A 17428-nucleotide genomic window follows, 5' to 3' on the forward strand; every position below is an offset into this window, starting at 1 on the left:
AAAACATCTCCCTGTTAGAAAAACACATTCTTCCCTAATTTCATGGCTTTCAGTTTATTCTGTAGTGAGTCCATCATTCTAAATCTGAATTTATTGCCCAGCAATCTATAGTTAGTTGTTCACCTTCTGGATATTCTTTCTTTTTCTGTTCTTGAAGCCCAAATGATTAGTAAGAATATGTGATAAACATCCTTTGCTTCCAAATATGAAGGTATGATAAAATATGGAGAAGATATTATCAATATGAATATGAAGATATGATACAATAAATAAGAATACATTTTATAAATATGAAACAAATACACAGAAAATACCATCTCCTTCAGAATATTTTCATTTCCAGTTTTAGACATTTTTTGAGAATGCCATTTGTGTCCACATGAATAAAGACAGGCAGATAGTGTGATAAGTTTAAAGAAGTGGTTTACCTTTATGTCTCCTTCAAGAGAGACTGTGCATTTCACATGGATCACAAATGTCACAATGGGCCAAAGCACTCATCTGGCTCCCAACTTTACTGAATGAGTCAACCACCATGCATCTCTGAGGTTACATATCTAGAATTTTATTTCTAATTCTCCATGGTATTTCATTCTCTTATTCCAGAATATGACTAGAATTTTAGTTCCATTCTGGTGCCTGATCACACTATACCATGCTGCTGATTCTCAAGAACTTTCAGATTTACTAGAAAAGAGGGCATTAAAGTCCTTCATATTCTTCTTGAATATGACAACTGGCTTTACTTTAGGAAATACTACATCAACTACTTACTTGTATATTACAAGAAGATAAAAATATCATACTCTGAAAGTCTCTGATAAGTACGCTTAGTTTCCATTTCCCTTTATTAGGATGGTTGTCTTAGGTACAGTTATTATTCTTTGTGATTCCCTTTGATGAAAAACTTGCTTAGCTAGTGTAGTCAAACTGCCTATTTACTCGAAGTTCTTGTCATCTTGACTTCAAGAGCCACCACTAAATTTTATCTCATTATATTTATATTTCCATTCACTTCACTCACCAGACAAGTTTTACTCTACCAATACCATCCATTATAACCAATTAAAACCAGGAATCTATAGCCAAAAGCAGAATCCTTCCTTTCAGTGCAAGTGATAGCAATGACTGGAGTTTTGGTTTGTTAAATAAACTCTATTTGCTATGCTCAAAGAAACCAGAAAAAGCAATAATAACATCCGGTTATCTAAACATCAATCATTTTACATTCTTTGGACTCATACCTGTGTGTATACTCTTTGGGTAGAAGAAAAGATATTTCATTATTAACATTCTTCTCCAAAGTGGCTTCTGGTATATGATACTGAATAAATTTTAAGATTTCTTCAACATTGCAGTGAGTCTCCTTCACCATGACCATGTGGTATCCCACACCTGAGAAAATCCATTTAGAAGAATGAATAAAACAATTTTGTATTTCCAATATTCTTGTGAGACCACACTTGGCTTTCCATGGTTTGGGTGAGGTAGAATATAAGGCATTCTAATCATATGATTACAAGTCTAAGAAATCTAGTAAATACTTCTTTTGTAATTTCATTAATTTTCTTAGGGACTGAGAGAACAGAGATAGGGAAAAATCTCTGTTACATAGTCTCTTGTTCTACGGACACTAAAATCTGAGAAAACAAGGTTAATATTCATTAAACAGATATACATTTGGTGCCTATTATATGTAAGGGAGTAAATTAATCAGATACAAGTCCTTTCCTTCAGAGATCTGAGAAACCTTTCCAAAGTAGTCTCCACCTCCACTACCTGCATTGCCCTAAGCTCTCAAAGGTGCGGCTGGGGGTTGGGGGAAGGGTAAGGCAGTAAAAACAAACAAACAAACAAACAAACAAACAAACAAACAAATGAACAAAAATGCCTTCAGAGCTCTTCAGAACTTTGTGAAAACATTGCAGTGGTACTCTGATAGCTCAGGACAGGACAAAAAAGCTAAGAAAAATACTTCTGAGGTACATCAGTCCTTTATTACAATAGGCCTTTAAAGGGTAGGAAGAGGGCAGCAGCACAGAGAGAAAACCTTTGAGGTAAAGAAAATAGTTTAGAAATGGAAAGCAAAGAGCATTTGTCAGATCTAAAAGCTGGGAACTGAATTATAGCTTCAAGAGATCCCCATGATCTCATTCATATACAGATGCCATCCTCTGCTAAGAGCAAAATCCTGATCCTATTACTAACACACTTGAAGACAGTGATAAAGAGAATCTAAATAAAGGTGTAATACATCCCAATATTCGCTCAAATACAGGTTATATTAACTCAGTCTTCCATAACAGTGGCCTAATAGACCAGGGTATACCATTTACTGAGGATAATTATCAATTACTTTAGTCTCCACTATTATTTTATTCACAAATTTAGTTATAAAAATGAAAAAACCATGCAAGGAAACTAGAAAATATAACACTAAATGGGATGGAAAAAATCAAGAGAAGCAGACACAGAAATGTTTTCCAATAAGAAAACATATATATCCAGAATATGGCTCTATTAGATGGGGATCTATATAACTTACCTGACAGAGAATTTAAAATAACATAATAAAGATGCTCACCAAGGTCAGGATACCAATGCATGAACAAAGTGAGAATTTCAACAAAGAAACAGAAAGCTTAAGAAGTACCGAAAAGAGGCTCCGAGGAGGAGCCAAGATGGCGAAACAGCATGGAAGTTTTTTGTGTGTCTCACATCCATGAAATACAGCCAGACGAATACTAAACCATCCTACACACCTAGGAAACTGATTGGAGGATTAGCACAACAGTCTGCATAACCTGCACTACAGAATTCATCAGGTACATGGCACAGAGAGGTGAATTTGGGGAGCAAGAAGATGCTGAGGGTAGGGAACTGCTTTTGTGGGCGGAGAGAGGACAGAGACTGGGGAGGGGGGCAGAATATGGGAAAAGTACCCCTCCCCAAAAGCAGCTGGAGAGAAAGTGGAAAATTGGAAACAGCCACAGGGACTAAACTAAAAAGGAGAAAGGAGAAGGTTTAAATTCCATTAGCACTGTAAACAAAGGGAGTGCAAAGGCTGCAACTCTTCAGCTTGATACCTGGTGGTGCTCTGGTGGGAAGGGCGAATCCCCAGGAACAGAGTGGGGTCCAGGAAGTTCTCGAGCCACACAGGGAAAAGTGGTTCCACTGCTGGAAGGACATTTGGTAGAGACTGTTGAAGCCACCTGGTCCCAGCAGATCCCATAAAACAGTCACATTCACTGGTGCTGGAACAAGGTCGTTAAGTGTGAAGCCTGGTGCCAGATGTGTGTTGTGATTTTCCATAATCCCTGAAATGCTGCTGCTACACTATCTTGCAAACTTTTTCTGGGGCGGGCTGGCACCTGGCCGCAGTCTCAGGACACCGACAGCAGCAGGGTCCAGCAAGTGTTCCTAGGTGCAGCCGACATTCGGCCATTGCTCATTCAGCCACTGCTTGGTGAGACCCTCCTGCAGAGGGGCAGAACAGGTCAAAGCCACGGTCCTTCAGAAGTAAGGGGCCAGGGAAAACAGCTGCATCTGAGACAAAACTCAGGAGAGAGGTACTGCCTGGGGCCTGGTCACAGAGAGTGAAAAAGCAGGGAGTGGATGAAAGCTGAAGATAGAGGACGGGTGCATGATTGCTGATCTGGGAGAACAGACTGGGTAGCTGGGTGGTGCCATTTTCACCACTCCCAGGCATGTGCATACGCACCTATGAGCACTGCAACAATCCACCCCAGTAGGCTTGCAGTGCCTTCTAGTGGAGAGCGGAGCTGTTACACTGAGCCCGGGCCAACTTTGCTCTTCAAGAACACAAGTCTATCCACCAGCTTAGTTTATGGACTATAAAGCACTACAGAGACTGATTTCTAGGGGAAAACAAAGTAATTTCAGCCCTACTTCAATCTGTTAGCAGGTTCATCTATTCAATTTTCTTTCTTTCTTTTTTTTCTTTTTCTCTTTTGCACTTCTTTTTCTTGAATACAGAAAGAGAAAAAATTCATTTTTATTTTTAATTTTTATTAAAAATACTTTTCTTTTTTATTACTATATTTTTTACTTTTCTGTAAATTTTTTCAAATTCTATTTTACCCCCATTATCTCATTTTAGTCTACTTCAGTGTATTTTTTTCAAATTCTCAAATGATTTCCTTTTTTTTCTGCTCCGACCTTTTTTTCTCTAATCTGTCAAACCACTTTCAACACCCAGACCAAAACACACCAAGGATCTAGCATCATCTATTTTATTTTTGTGTGTGTGTGTTTTTAATTTTTAATTTTAATATTTTTTTAATTTTAATTTTTTATTTTCAATTTTTCTACCTCATTAATTCCTTTTCTCCCTTCAAAATGACAAAACAAAGGAATTCACCCCAAAAGAAAGAGCACGAAGAAACGACAGCCAGGGATTTAACCAACACAGACACAAGCAAGATGTTTGAACCCGGATTTAGAATTACGATAATAAGAATACTAGCTGGAGTCAAAAATAGATTAGAATCCCTTTCTGCAGAGATAAAACAAGTAAAAAATATCCAGAATGAAATAAAAAATGCTATAACTGAGCGGCAACCATGGATGGATGCAGCGGCGGCAAGGATGGATGAGGCAGAACAGAGAATCAGTGATATAGAGGACAAACTTATAGAGAATAATGAAACAGAAAAAAAAAAGAGGGAGATTAAGGCAAAAGAGCATGATTTAAGAATTAGGGAAATCAGTGACTCATTAAAAAGGAACAAAATGGGGCGCCTGGGTGGCTTGGTCGGTTAAGCGTCCGACTTCAGCTCAGGTCATGATCTCACGGTCCGTGAGTTCGAGCCCCGCATCGGGCTCTGTGCTGACAGCTCAGAGCCTGGAGCCTGCTTCCGATTCTGTGTCTCCCTCTCTCTCTGACCCTCCCCCGCTCATGCTCTGTCTCTCTCTGTCTCAAAAATAAATAAACGTTAAAAAAAAATTAAAAAAAAAAAAAAAAAAAAAAGGAACAAAATCAGAATCATAGGGGTCCCAGAAGAGGAGAGAGAAATAGGGGTAGAAAGGTTATGTGAGCAAATCATAGCAGAAAACTTTCCTAACCTGGGGAAAGACACAGACATCAAAATCCAGGAAGCACAGAGAACCCCCATTAGATTCAACAAAAATCAACCATCAACAAGGCATATCATAGTCAAATTATCAAAATACTCAGACAAGGAGAGAATCATGAAAGCAGCAAGGGAAAAAAAGTCCCTAACCAACAAGGGTAGACAGATCAGGTTTGTGGCAGACCTATCCACAGAAACTTGGCAGGCCAGAAAGGAGTGGCAGGATATATTCAATGTGCTGAAACAGAAAAATATGCAGCCAAGAATTCTTTTTTTTTTTTTTTTTTGTTTTGTTTTTTTTTTTAAATTTATTTTTTTTTTATTTTATTTTTTAATATATGAAATTTACTGTCAAATTGGTTTCCATACAACACCCAGTGCTCATCCCAAAAGGTGCCCTCCTCAATACCCATCACCCACCCTGCCCTCCCTCCCACCCCCCATCAACCCTCAGTTTGTTCTCAGTTTTTAACAGTCTCTAATGCTTTGGCTCTCTCCCACTCTAACCTCTTTTTTTTTTTTTTTTTCCTTCCCCTCCCCCATGGGTTTCTGTTATGTTTCTCAGGATCCACATAAGAGTGAAACCATATGGTATCTGTCTTTCTCTGTATCAGCCAAGAATTCTTTATCCAACAAGGCTGTCATTCAAAATAGAAGGAGAGAGAGGAAAAGTTTCTCAGACAAACAAAAATGAAAGGAGTTTGTGACCACTAAACCAGCCCTGCAAGAAATTTTAAGGGGGACTCTCTGAGGGGAGAAAAGATGAAAATATACATATAAAAATAAATAAATACCAAAAGCAACAAAGATTAGAAAGGACCAGAAAACACCATCAGAAACTCCAACTCTACAAGCATCATAATGGCAATAAATTCATATCTTTCATTACTCACTCTAAATGTCAGTGGACTCAAGGCTCCAATCAAAAGACACAGGATAACAGAATGGATAAGAAAACAAGATCCATCCATATGCTGTTTACAAGAGACCCACTTTAGACCTAAAGACACCTTCAGATTGAAAATAAGGGGATGGAGAACCATCTATCATGCTAATGGTCAACAAAAGAAAGCCGGAGTAGCCATACTTGTATCAAACAATCTAGACTTTAAAATAAAGACTGTATCAAGACAACCAGAAGGGCATTATATCATAATCATGGGGTCTATCCACCAAGAAGACCTAACAATTGCAAACATTTATGCGCAAAATGTGACAGCACCCAAATATATAAATCAATTAATCACAAACATAAAGAAACTCATCAATAGTAATACCATAATAGTAGGAGACTTCAACACCCCACTCTGAGCATTGGACAGATCATCTAATAAAAAAATCAACAAGGAAACAATGGCTTTGAATGAAACACTGGACCAGATGAACTTAACAGATATATTCAGAACATTTCATCTTGAAGCAGCAGAATATACATTCTTCTCCAGTGCACATGGAATGTTCTCCAGAATAGACCATATACTGGGACAAAAATCAGCCCTAAGTAAGTACAAAAAGATCGAGATCATACCGTGCATATTTTCAGACCACAACGCTACGAAACTCAAAATCAACCACAAGAAAAAGTTTGGAAAGGTAACAAATACTTGGAAACTGAAGAACACCTACTAAAGAATGAATGGGCTAACCAAGCTGTTAAAGAGCAAATTAAAAAGTATATAGAAGTCAATGAAAATGATAACACCACAACCCAAAACCTCTGGGACGCAGCAAAGGTGGTCATAAGAGGAAAGTATATAGCAATCCAGGCCTTTCTAAAGAAGAAAGGGGATCTCAGATACACAACCTAACCTTACACCTTAAGGATCTGGAAAAAGAACAGCAAGTAAAACCCCAAACCAGCAGAAGACAGGAAATAATAAAGATTAGAGCAGAAATTAATGCTATCAAAACTAAAAACACAGTAGAACATATCAATGAAACCAGAACCTGGTTCTTTGAAAGAATTAACAAAATTGATAAACCAGTAGCCAGTTTGATCAAAAGAAAAAGGAAAGGCTCCAGATAAATAAAATCAAAATGAAGGAGGAGAGATCACAACCAACACAACAGAAATAAAAACAATAATAAGATAATATTATGAGCAATCATATGCCAACAAAACGGGCAATCTGGAAGAAACGGACAAATTCCTAGAAACATATACACTACCCAAAGTGAAACATGAAGAAATAGAAAATTTGAACAGACCCATAACCAGTAAGGAAATCGAATTAGTAATCAAAAATCTGCCAAAAAATGAGTCCAGGGCCAGATGGCTTTCCAAGGGAATTCTACCAAACATTTAAGGAAGAGTTAACACCTATTCTCTTGAAGCTGTTCCAAAAAATAGAATGAAGGAAAACTTCCAAACTCTTTCTATGAAGGCAGCATTACCCTGATTCCAAAACCAGACAGAGACCCCCACTAAAAAGGAGAACTATAGACCAGCTTCCCAGATGAACATGGACACAAAAATCCTCAACAAGACATTAGCCAACCAGATTCAACAATACATTAAAAAAATTATTCACCACGACCAAGTGGGATTTATAACTGGGATGTAGGGCTGGCTCAATATCCACAAAACAATTAACGTGATTGATCACATCAATAAAAGAAAGGACAAGAACCATATGATCCTCTCAATAGATGCAGAGAAAGCATTTGACAAAATACAGCATCCTTTCTTGATAAAAGCCCTCAAGAAAGTAGGGATAAAAGGAGCATACCTCGAGATCATAAAAGCTATATATGAATGACCCAATGCTAATATCATCCTCAATGGGGAAAAACTGAGAACTTTCCCCCTAAGGTCAGGAACAAGACAGGGATGTCCACTCTCACCACTGTTATTCAACATAGTATTGGAAGTCTTAGCCTCTGCAATCAGACAACACAAAGAAATAAAAGGCATCCAAATTGGCCAGGAGGAGATCAAACTTACACTCTTCACAGATGACATGATACTCTCTATGGAAAACCCAAAAGATTCCACCAAAAAACTGCTAGAAATGATCCATGAATTCAGCAAGGTTGCAGGATATCAACACACAGAAATTGATTGCATTCTTATACACCAACAATGAAGCGACAGAGATATCAAGGAATCGATCCCATTCACAGTTGTACAAAAAACCATAAAATACCTAGGAATAAATCTAACCAAAGAGGTGAAAAGAACTATACACTGAAAACTATAGAAAGCTTATGAAAGAAATTGAAGAAGACACAAAAAAATGGAAAAATATTCCATGTTTCTGGATAGGAAGAACAAATATTGCTAAATGTCAATACTACCCAAAGCAATCTACATATTCAATGTAATCCCTATCAAAGTAACACCAGCATTCTTCACAGAGCTAGAACAAATAATCCTAAAATTTATTTGGAACCAGAAAAGACCCTGAATAGTCAAAGTGATCTTGAAAAAGAAAACCAAAGCAGGAGGCATCACAATCCCAGACTTCAGGCTATACTACAAAGCTGTAATCATCAAGACAGTAAGGTACTGGCACAAAATAGACACTCAGATAAATGGAACAGAATAGAGAACCCAGAAATGGACCCACAAATGTATGGCTAACTAATCTTTGACGAAGCAGGAAAGAATATCCAATGGAATAAAGACAGTGTCTTCAACAAGTGGTGCTGGGAAAACTGGACAGTGACATGCAGAAGAATGAACCTGGACCACTTTCTTACACCAGACACAAAAATAAACTCAACATGCATAAAAGACCTAAATGTAAGACAGGAAGCCATCAAAATCCTTGAGGAAAAATCAGGCAAAAACCTCTTTGATCTTGGCCGCAGCAACTTCTTACTCAACACGTCTCCAGAGGCAAGGGAAACAAAAGCAAAAATGAACTACTGGGACCTCATCAAAATAAAATATTCTGCACAGCGAAGGAAACAATCAGCAAAACTAAAAGGCAACTGACAGAATGGGAGAAGATATTTGCAAGTGACATATCAGATAAAGGGTTAGTATCCAAAATCTACAAAGAACTTATCAAACTCAACACCCAAAAAACAAATAATCCAGTGACAAAATGGGCAAAAGACATGAATAGACACTTCTCCAAAAAGACATCCAGATGGCCAACCGACACATGAAAAAATGCTCAACATCACTCATCATCAGGGAAATATAAATCAAAACCACCATGAGATACCACCTCAGACCTGTTAGAATTGCTAACGTTAACAATTCAGGCAACAACAGATGTTGGTGAGGATGCAGAGAAAGAGGATCTCTTTTGCATTGTTGGTGGGAATGCAAGCTGGTGCAGCCACTCTGGAAAACAGTATGAAGGTTCCTCAAAAACTAAAAATAGAACTACCCTACGACCCAGCAATTACACTACTAGGCATTTATCCACGGGATAGAGGTGTGCTGTGTCGAAGGGACACATGCACCCCCATGCTTATGGCAGCACTATCAACAATAGCCAAAGTATGGAAAGAACCCAAATGTCCATCATGGATGAATGGATAAAGAAGATGTGGTGTGTGCATACACACACACACACACACACACACACACACACACACACAATGGAGTATTACTTGGCAATCAAAAAGAATGAAATCTTGCCAATTGCAACTATGTGGATGGAACTAGAGGGTATTATGCTAAGCAAAATTAGTCAGAGAAAGACAAATATCATATGGCTTCACTCATATGAGGACTTTAAGACAAAGAACAGATGAACATAAGGGAAGGGAAGCAAAAACAATATATAAACAGGGAGGGGGACAAAACATAAGAGACTTTTAAATATGAAGAACAAACAGAGGGCTACTGGAGGGGTTGTGGGAGGGGGGGATGGGCTAAATGGGTAAGGGGCATTAAGGAATCTACTCCTGAAATCATTGTTTCACTATATGCTAACTAATTTGGATGTAAATTAAAAAAAAAAAAGAAGTACCAAAAAGAAGTTGCAGAGCTGAAGAATACAGTAACTAAATTGAAAAATTCATTAGACAGGTTCAAAAGTGGACTACATAAAGTGGACAAAAGGATGGGTGACCTCAAAGTCAAGTCATTAATTGGTCAAGTGAATTAATTAGTCAAGTGAATAATTTCACTCAGAGGAACAAAAGAAAACAAAAAAGAATGAAAAAGAGTAAATAAAGCCCAAGAGACTTATGGAATATCACTAAGTAGAGCAATAAATGCAATATAAGAGTCCCATATGGGGAGAAAGTGGGGGCGAGTTAGAAAGTTTATTCAAAGAAATAATGGCCGAAAACTTCCGAACCAAGGAAAAGAAATGGACATTCCGGGTCACAAATGCAAAAGATCTATACTAGATGAATCCAAAGATATCTACAATAAAACACATTATAATCCAATAGTAAAAAGTCAAAGACAAAGAGAGGGTTTTGAAAAGCAAGTTGTCACATACAAGGGAACACACATAAGACTATTAGCTGATTTTTCAGCAGAAACCTGAAAAGATGGCTAGAAGGGAATGATGAGATATATTCAAAGTACTGCAAGAAAAAATTACCAAGAATACTATACATGGCAAAGTGTCTTTCAAAAATGAAGGAGAAAGATTTTACTAGACAAACAAAAGCTAAGAGAGTTTACTACCACTATATCTGCATTATAAGAAAAGCTAAAGGGAGTTATTCAAATTGAAAAGAAAGGATGATTTAAAGAAAAGGAAAGAAAGGATGGTAAACAGTAATACAAAGTCATATGAAAGTATAAATCTCACAGGTAGTGTTAAATATACAGACAAATACAGAATAATTTATATTGTAATGGTGGTGGATAAATTACTTAAAGAAACTTGTTTTTAATCTTTCTTTATTTTGAGAGAGAGACAGAGTGTGAGCAGGGGTGAAGCTGAGGGGAGGGAGACACAGAATCAGAAGCAGGCTCCAGGCACTGAGCTATCAGCACAGAGCCCAATGTGGGGCTCAAACTCACGAATCGTGAGATCATGACCAGAGCCGAAGTTGGATGCTTAACTGACTGACCCACCCAGGCACCCCTAAATTACTTTTAATTCTACTATAAAAGTTAAAAGATAAAAGCATTAAACACTATAACTAAAAAGTATAACTAAATAATAAGATACACAATACACAACACAAATAGATATAAATCTGATATCAATAACTAAAGTTTTATGAGGGGAGTAAAGAAAACAATTTTTTATATGCAATGGAGGTTAAGTTGTTATCAGCTTATAATATACTGTTATGTTTTATGTATGTCCCATGATAACCACAAAGAAAATATGCCTAGAAATTACACAAAAGAAAAAGAAAGAAATCAAAACATATCAATACAAAAATTAGTAAAAAGGAAATGAAGACAGCAAGAGATGAAAAGAAGGACATAAGAACTTCAAGGCAAATGGGACATGATTAACAATAGTACTTCCTTATTAAAATCTGTGTTAAATAAAAACTGATTAAACTCTCCAATCAAAAGACAGAGTAACTGAATACATAAAAAAAAGATCCACTCCTACAAGAGAACACTGAGTTAAAAGCCTCTTGACATAGGTCTTGGCAATGATTTTTTTTGGATATGAAGTCAAAAGCACAGGAAACAAAATAAAAGATAGAGTAGTTTGACTACACCAAACTAAAAAGATTCTGAGAAGCAAAGGAAACAATCAACAAAATGGAAAGGCTACATACAGAATAAAGGAAAATGTTTGCAAACCAAAAATTTCTAGAAGAAAATACAGGCAGTAATCTGACATTGACTGTAGAAACATTTTTCTAGACAGGTCTCTGACAAGGAAAACAAAAGCAAAATTAAATTATTGAGATTACACCCAAACAAGCTTTTGCACAGGGAAGGAAACCATCAACAAAACAAAAACACAGCACATTGATTGGGAGAAGTTATTTGCAAATGATAACCAATAAGGGGTTAATATCCATGATATATACCTATGTATATGTACGTATATATATGTATATATACATATGTATATATATAGTTTATATATATATAAATTATGCAACTCAACTCCAAAAAACAAATAATCCAATTAAAAAACAAATAATCCAATTAAAAAACAGACATTTCTCCAAAGAAGACATACAGATGGCCAACGGACACATGAAAAGATGCTCAACATCACTTATCATCAGGGAAATGTAAATCAAAACCACAAGGAGAATCACCACATGCCTGTCAGACTGGCTAAAATCAGTAACTCAAGAAACAACAGGTGACGGTGAGGATGTGGCAAAAAAAGAATGTGTTAGTGGGAATGGAAACTGGTGCTGCCACTGTGGAAAACAGTATGGAGGTTCCTCAAAAAATTAAAAATAGAACTATTATATGATCCAGTAATTCCACTACTGGTTATTTACCCACAGAACACAAAAACACTAATTCAAAAAGATATATGTACCCCTATGTTTCCTGCAGCATTATTTATCATAGCCAAGATATGGAAGCAACCCAAGTATCCATCCATTGATGAACAGATCAAGAAGATGTGGTAAATATATACAATGGAATATAACTTAGCCATAAAAAAAAGGCTAAAAAAAGCTAGAGAGGGAAGGAGCCAAACCAGAAGAGACTCTTAAAAACTGAGAACAAACTGAGGGTTGATGGGGAAGGGGAAAGTGGGTGAGGGACACTGAGGAGGGCACCTGTTGGGATGAGCAATGGGTGTTGTATGGAAACCAATTTGACAATAAATCTCATTAAAAAAGTGAAATCTTGCTATTTTTGACAACATGGATAGACCTAGAGAGTGTCATGCTAAGTGAAATAAATCAAAGAAAATACCAAATAATTTCCCTTGCATTTAAAATCTACAAAACAAAACAAATAGACACAACAAAACCAAGAGAGACTCATAAATATAAGAAAGAAACTGTCAGGGGGCGCCTGGGTGGCTCAGTCAGTTGAGCTTCTGACTTGGGCTCAGGTAATGATCTCGCGGTGAGTTCGAGCCCCACGTCAGGCTCTGTGCTGACAGCTCAGAGCCTGGAGCCTGCTTCGGATTCTGTGTCCCTCTCTCTCTGCCCCTCCCTCACTCATGCTCTGTCTCTCTCTGTCTCAGAAATAAATAAATATTTGGGGATTCTAGGGAAGATAGCGGCGTAGGAGTATGCTGGGCTCACCGTGTGTCCTGCTGATCACTTAGATTCCACCTACACCTGCCTAAATAACCCAGAAAACCACCAGAAGACTAGCAGAATGGAGTCTCTGGAGCCAAGTGCAGACGAGAGGCCCGCAGAAGAGGGTAGGAAGGGCAGAGAGGCAGTGCACGCTGTACGGACTGGCGGGAGGGAGCCGGGCGGAGGGGCAGCCCACCGGCCAAGCAGAGCCCCTGAGTCTGGATTGCAAAAGTGGAGGGGCCAGACGGAGTGTGTTCCAACAGCAAGCGGGACTTACCATCTGGGAGGTCATAAGTTAACAGCTCTGCTCGGAAAGCGAGAAGGATGGAGGACAACGGGAGGGAGAGTTGCTGAGCCCCAGGATGACAGAGCTCAGTTTGGCGCGGAACAAAGGCGCTCACCAGCGCCATCTCCCTTGCCCATCCCCCAGCCAAAATCCCAAAGGGAACCAGTTCCTGCCAGAGAACTTGCTTGCACCATGCAAACACCCAACGCTGTGCTTCTGCAGAGCCATCCCTCTGGCAGCGGGTCTGACTCCCTCCCGCTGCCACAGGGCCCTCCTGAAGCGGATCACCGAAGGAGAAGTGAGCTAAGCCTACACTTCCTGCCCCTCTGCACCTTGCCTACCCACCCCAGCTAATACGCCAGATTCCCAGCACCACAAGCCTGGCAGTGTGCAAGTAGCCCAGACAGCCACGCCACCCCACAGTGAATCCTGCCCCTAGGAGAGGGGAAGAGAAGGCACACACCAGTCTGACTGTGGCCCCAGCAGTGGGCTGGGGCAGACATCAGGTCTGACTGTGGTCCCACCCACCAACTCCAGTTATACACCACAGCACAGGGGAAGTGCCCTGCAGTTCTGTACCACTCCAGGGACTATCCAAAATGACCAAACGGAAGAATTCACCTCAAAAGAATCTCCAGGAAATAACAACAGCTAATGAACTGATCAAAAAGGATTTAAATAATATAACAGAAAGTGAATTTAGAATAAAAGTCATAAAATTAATCGCTGGGCTTGAAAATAGTATAGAGGACAGCAGAGAATCTATTGCTACAAAGATCAAGGGACTAAGGAATAGTGAGGAGGAGATGAAAAATGCTATAAACGAGATGCAAAATAAAATGGAAACGACCATGGCTCGGATTGAAGAGGCAGAGGAGAGAATAGGTGAACTACAAGAAAAAATTATGGAAAAAGAGGAAGCTGAGAAAAAGAGAGTTAAAAAAATCCAGGAGTATGAGGGGAAAAGTAGAGAACTAAGTGATGCACTAAAAAGAAATAATATACGCATAATTGGTATCCCAGAGGAGGAAGAGAGAGGGAAAGGTGATGAAGGTGTACTTGAAGAAATCAGAGCTGAGAACTTCCATGAACTGGGGAAGGAAAAAGGCATTGAAATCCAAGAGGCACAGAGAACTCCCTTCAGACGTAACTTGAATCGATCTTCTGCATGACATATCATAGTGAAACTGGCAAAATACAAGGATAAAGAGAAAATTCTGAAAGAAGCAAGGGATAAACGTGCCCTAACATATACAGGGAGACCTATAAGACTCGTGACTGATCTCTCTTCTGAAACTTGGCAGGCCAGAAAGGATTGGCAGATCTTCAATGTGATGAACAGAAAAAATATGCAGCCGAGAATCCTTTATACAGCAAGTCTGTCATTTAGAATAGAAGAAGAGATAAAGGTCTTCCCAAACAAACAAAAACTGAAGAAATTTGTCACTACTAAACCAGCCCTACAAGAGATCCTAAGGGGGATCCTGTGAGACAAAATACCAGAGACATCGCTACAAGCATAAAACATACAGACATCACAACACCTCTAAACCCGTTTATTTCTATAATAACACTGAATGTAAATGGACGAAATGCGCCAACCAAAAGACATAGGGTATCAGAATGGATAAAAAAACAAGACCCATCTATTTGCTGTCTACAAGAGACATTTTAGACCTGATGCCTTCAGACTGAGAGTGAGGGGATGGAGAACTATTAATCATGCTACTGGAAGCCAAAAGAAAGCTGGAGTATCCATACTTATATCAGACAAAGTAGACTTTAAATTAAAGGCTGTAACAAGAGATGAAGAAGGGCATTGTATAATAATTGCAGGGTCTATCCATCAGGAAGAGCTAACAATTATAAATGTCTATGCACCAAATACGGGAGCCCACAAATATATAAAACAATCACTCATAAACATAAGCAACCTTACTGATAAGAATATGGTAACTGCAAGGGACTTTAACATTCCACTTACAGAAATGGATAGATCATCTAGACACACGGTCAATAAAGAAACAAGGGCCCTGAATGATACATTGGATCAGATGGACCTGACACATATATTTAGAACTCTGCATCCCAAAGCAACAGAATATACTTTCTTCTCGAGTGCACATGGAACATTCTCCAAGACAGCCCTTCATAAGTATACAAGAATTGAAATTATACCATGCATACTTTCAGACCACAATGCTATGAAGCTTGAAATCAACCACAGGAAAAAGTCTGGAAAACCTCCAAAAGCATGGAGGTTAAAGAACACCCTACTAAAGAATGAGTGGGTCAACCAGGCAATTAGAGAAGAAATTAAAAAATATATGGAAACAAATGAAAATGAAAATACAACAATCCAAATGCTTTGGGATGCAGCGAAGGCAGTCCTGAGAGGAAAATACATTGCAATCCAGGCCTATCTCAAGAAACAAGAAAAATCCCAAATACAAAATCTAACAGCACACCTAAAGGAAATAGAAACAGAGCAGCAAAGGCAGCCTAAACCCAGCAGAAGAAGAGAAATAATAAAGATCAGAGCAGAAATAAACAATATAGAATCTAAAAAACTGTAGAGCAGATCAATGAAACCAAGAGTTGGTTTTTTGAAAAAAATAAACAAAATTGACAAACCTCTAGCCAGGCTTCTCAAAAAGAAAAGGGAGATGACTCAAATAGATAAAATCATGAATGAAAATGGAATTATTACAACCAATCCCTTAGAAATACAAGCAATTATCAGGGAATACTGGGAAAATTATATGCCAACAAATTGGACAACCTGGAAGAAATGGACAAATTCCTAAACACCCACACGCTTCCATAACTCAAGCAGGAGGAAATAGAAAGCTTGAACAGACCCATAACCAGCGAAGAAATTGAATCGGTTATCAAAAATCTCCCAACAAATCAGAGTCCAGGACCAGATGGCTTCCCAGGGGAGTTCTACCAGACGTTGAAAGTAGAGATAATACCTATCCTTCTCAAGCTGTTCCAAGAAATAGAAAGGGAAGGAAAACTTCCAGACTCATTCTATGAAGACAGTATTACTTTGATTCCTAAACCAGACAGAGACCCAGCAAAAAAAGAGAACTACAGGCCAAAATCCCTGATGAATATGGATGCAAAAATTCTCAATAAGATACTAGCAAATCGAATTCAACAGCATATAAAAAGAAATATTCACCATGATCAAGTGGGATTCATTCCTGGGATGCAGGGCTGGTTCAACATTCGCAAATCAATCAACGTGATACATCACATTAATAAAAGAAAAGTTAAGAACCATATGATCCTGTCAATCGACGCAGAAAGGCCTTTGACAAAATTCAGCACCCTTTCTTAATAAAAACCCTTGAGAAAGTCGGGATAGAAGGAACATACTTAAAGATCATAAAAGCCATTTATGAAAAGCCCACAGCTAACATCATCCTCAGTGGGGAAAAACTGAGAGCTTTTTCCCTGAGATCAAGAATACGACAGGGATGCCCACTCTCACCACTGTTGTTTAACATAGTGTTGGAAGTTCTAGCATCAGCAATCAGACAACAAAAGGAAATCAAAGCATCAAAATTGGCAAAGACGAAGTCAAGCTTTCACTTTTTGCAGATGACATGATACTATACATGGAAAACCCGATAGACTCCACCAAAACTCTGCTAGAACTGATACATGAATTCAGCAAAGTTGCAGGATACAAAATCAATGTACAGAAGTCAGTTGCATTCTTATACACTAACAATGAAGCAACAGAAAGACAAATAAAGAAACTGATCCCACTCACAATTGCACCAAGAAGCATAAAATACCTAGGAATAAACCTAACCAAAGATGTAACAGATCTGTATGCTGAAAACTATGGAAAGCTTATGAAGATAATTGAAGAAGATATAAAGAAATGGAAAGACATTCCCTGCTCATGCATTGGAGGAAT

The 17428-nt window shown here is 38.4% G+C and overlaps 1 protein-coding gene across 3 annotated transcripts in view; it reads right to left on the minus strand.

The window, feature by feature from the left end:
* Positions 1–17428, minus strand: part of LOC132689750 (phospholipid-transporting ATPase ABCA3-like) — a 175298-nt gene that overhangs the window by 63668 nt on the left and 94202 nt on the right. For all 3 annotated transcript variants that reach the window (XM_078440518.2, XM_078440517.2, XM_078440516.2), the window contains exon 17: positions 1245–1395. In XM_078440518.2, coding sequence (XP_078296644.2) covers positions 1245–1395 — 151 coding nt within the window. The remainder of the gene's footprint in view (positions 1–1244; positions 1396–17428) is intronic.

Source organism: Panthera onca, chromosome E3 (genome assembly GCF_046562875.1).
Source record: "Panthera onca isolate mPanOnc1 chromosome E3, mPanOnc1 haplotype 2, whole genome shotgun sequence".
Taxonomy (NCBI): Eukaryota; Metazoa; Chordata; class Mammalia; order Carnivora; family Felidae; genus Panthera; species Panthera onca.